Raw genomic sequence first — 2,488 nt, forward strand, 5'->3', positions numbered from 1 at the left:
ACTATCTTTAATTATTTTTCAATTTCTTTTTATTTGTCTTTTTTTTTAAGTTGGTTAAAATTAAAATAAAAGAAAATAATTATAAATTACTCACCAACAGCCCATATTCCAACCTTTTGTACGTTTCTTATATAATCATTAAATAATCGAATATCATATGAGTTATCATCGTCGGCAAAGTAGACAACTGATTTAGCTGACTTACTATTTATTAAATCCGAATTATTACGTAAAAATTGCAATGCCATAGTTCGCTGATACCAACCACGACCTGAATTATCAGCTAAATTTAAATGATATACCGTAAATTCTTATTGCTGATTTTGTCCATCGACATCAAGCTATCTTTATTTAATCAAATTTCACAAGTAGGAATGATGGCCAATGCATTCAATTATATCGTACTCTTCGAAAATACTCCAAATTTTACTGTCTTATTTAAACTCAAATTATCGAAAAAGGTTTAAATTGATTAAAAAATTATAAATTTGTATAAATGATACTTTAAGCTAAGAAAAAAAAAATGCTTTCCATTATTATATATCGTAGAAAATAAATCACGATTTTCGATTAATTTAGTGAAAATTTAAATCAAATAATTTTCTTCTATTTATTTTACTTTTTCTTTGCAACATTTACCGTATTGCATAAATATTTGCTTAATTTAATTAACTGTGAACCAAATGCTTACTAATTTATTGTTCTTGCTCATTTTTTCATGCACTAATCGATTATCATCAGTGATAAATTGATAAATTAGGATATGAATGCTAACTTACGTGGATAACCTGGTGGTGTTTTAGCTGGAAAGTATGTATACGGTAAAGCGGTACGATTGAGCAACTTTTCAACAGCTTTTACTGTATGATTTTCATCTTCAATAACAATCCAATACAAATTTTTAATATGTGATAATGTGTTTGCCATCCTGAAAATGTTCTTTAACCCTTCCAATATATCCAATATATTAATTTATTATAACTAAAATATAAAGGCATCAAATTGTGTAAACTTTATTCGAAATTTAACCAAATTAAGAAAATTATAAATTTCACTCCTTGATCGACAAAAATTTTTTTTTCTGATTTGCTGTTGTATTTTTTCCTAAATTTGATTTAACCATGAAATTTTAAAACATTTTGTTGTTTTTTGAATTAAAAAAAACCTTGTCATATCTGCTAATCTTGTTGGTCGCCGATAAGTTGGCGTTATTACAATAATTTGCGATAACTGTGGAGGTGATACTGATGGTTTCCGAAGTATTTTCAATCTATCCGATGACCTAAATAAGAACTCAAATCAATCAAATATATTAATAAGACGACCTAATAAATAAGTGGTGTGTGGAAGTATCACAAAAATGCCATACACCAATAATATTTCTAATAATTTTAATATTAAATATGATTTCAGATTTAATTTAACTGCGCAATTGTCCAGTAATTCAGTTATAATGATAACTGAACTTTTATTCATTGTTTTCAATATTTATCAATTAAATCATCTGATATTAGACTTTATTTATATATGAATAGTTGGGAATAGCTATGCCATATACTATCGGAGTTTTTTGATTATTTTTTGCTAAATTACAATTAATTTGAAAGTGAAAAAAAAGATCGCTTAATTACAACATATTTTTACTAATTACACCCATTGTCTTAAATCATATCAATCATAATGCTACTTAATAAGACTAATTGTTACTGCATCCCTATTAACATGTAATTTTATTAATTAATTAAAAAACTAAAAATAAAATGAAAATGATAGCTTACCGAATAGATGATATAAATTGTATAATTAACAGCAATATAAATACGGCACCAAAAATACGTAAGTAATATATCATGTAAGATCGATGCCGTGATCCTGAGCTTCGCACTTGTCGTAAGCATTTCTCCATTGAATTTTCATTTGTAAAAGGTAGAAATAAAAAGCCTGTTTTAAAAATGATAATGTTGTAGTTCAGGAGAATAATTAAGTTGACCCGTTCGAAGGTTCGTCAAATTCTCGCTTATCATTTTTTGACATACATGATGATTGTTAAAAGAATAACATTTTTTTTTTTTGAGAAATTATATCACAAATTATGCTAACTTTTGTTTTTTTTTTTTTTGTTAATTCTCAGGTGATTACATTAATGATAGTTAATTTTTTGGAAAGAAAATTTGAGAATTTTGAAATAATTATTTTTAGATAATATTAGCAAAAAACAAGTATGCAAGAAAATGAAATTAAGTTAATCAATCGTTGAATAAAGTAGGCACACTTTTTTTTTTAAATTGATAATTTATTAAATAAGCTCTACAAGTTGAAAAAACAAAAGGAATTTCTAACATCATATATCAATATAACTTCTACATCTCAAGATTTCATTTAAGGTGTAAATCGTATTTATCAATAGAATTTAAAAAAGAATTCTACTAATAAAAATTAATATATTTTGTGCACTGAAAATAATTGTCATAATGGTAAAAATTAAAAA

At 25.1% G+C, this 2,488-nt stretch overlaps 1 protein-coding gene across 1 annotated transcript in view; it reads right to left on the bottom strand.

The window, feature by feature from the left end:
• LOAG_18221 (hypothetical protein) overlaps nt 1-1,906 on the bottom strand; it is a gene marked incomplete at its 5' end in the record, with an annotated part of 3,656 nt that extends 1,750 nt beyond the window's left edge. The window contains 4 exons of the mRNA XM_020450885.1: nt 95-271; nt 780-928; nt 1,166-1,282; nt 1,779-1,906. Of these exons, the coding sequence (XP_020305384.1) occupies nt 95-271; nt 780-928; nt 1,166-1,282; nt 1,779-1,906 (571 nt within the window). The remainder of the gene's footprint in view (nt 1-94; nt 272-779; nt 929-1,165; nt 1,283-1,778) is intronic.
• Nucleotides 1,907-2,488: the final 582 nt, after the last annotated feature.

This window comes from Loa loa (genome assembly GCF_000183805.2).
Source record: "Loa loa unplaced genomic scaffold supercont3.230, whole genome shotgun sequence".
Classification (NCBI taxonomy): Eukaryota; Metazoa; Nematoda; class Chromadorea; order Rhabditida; family Onchocercidae; genus Loa; species Loa loa.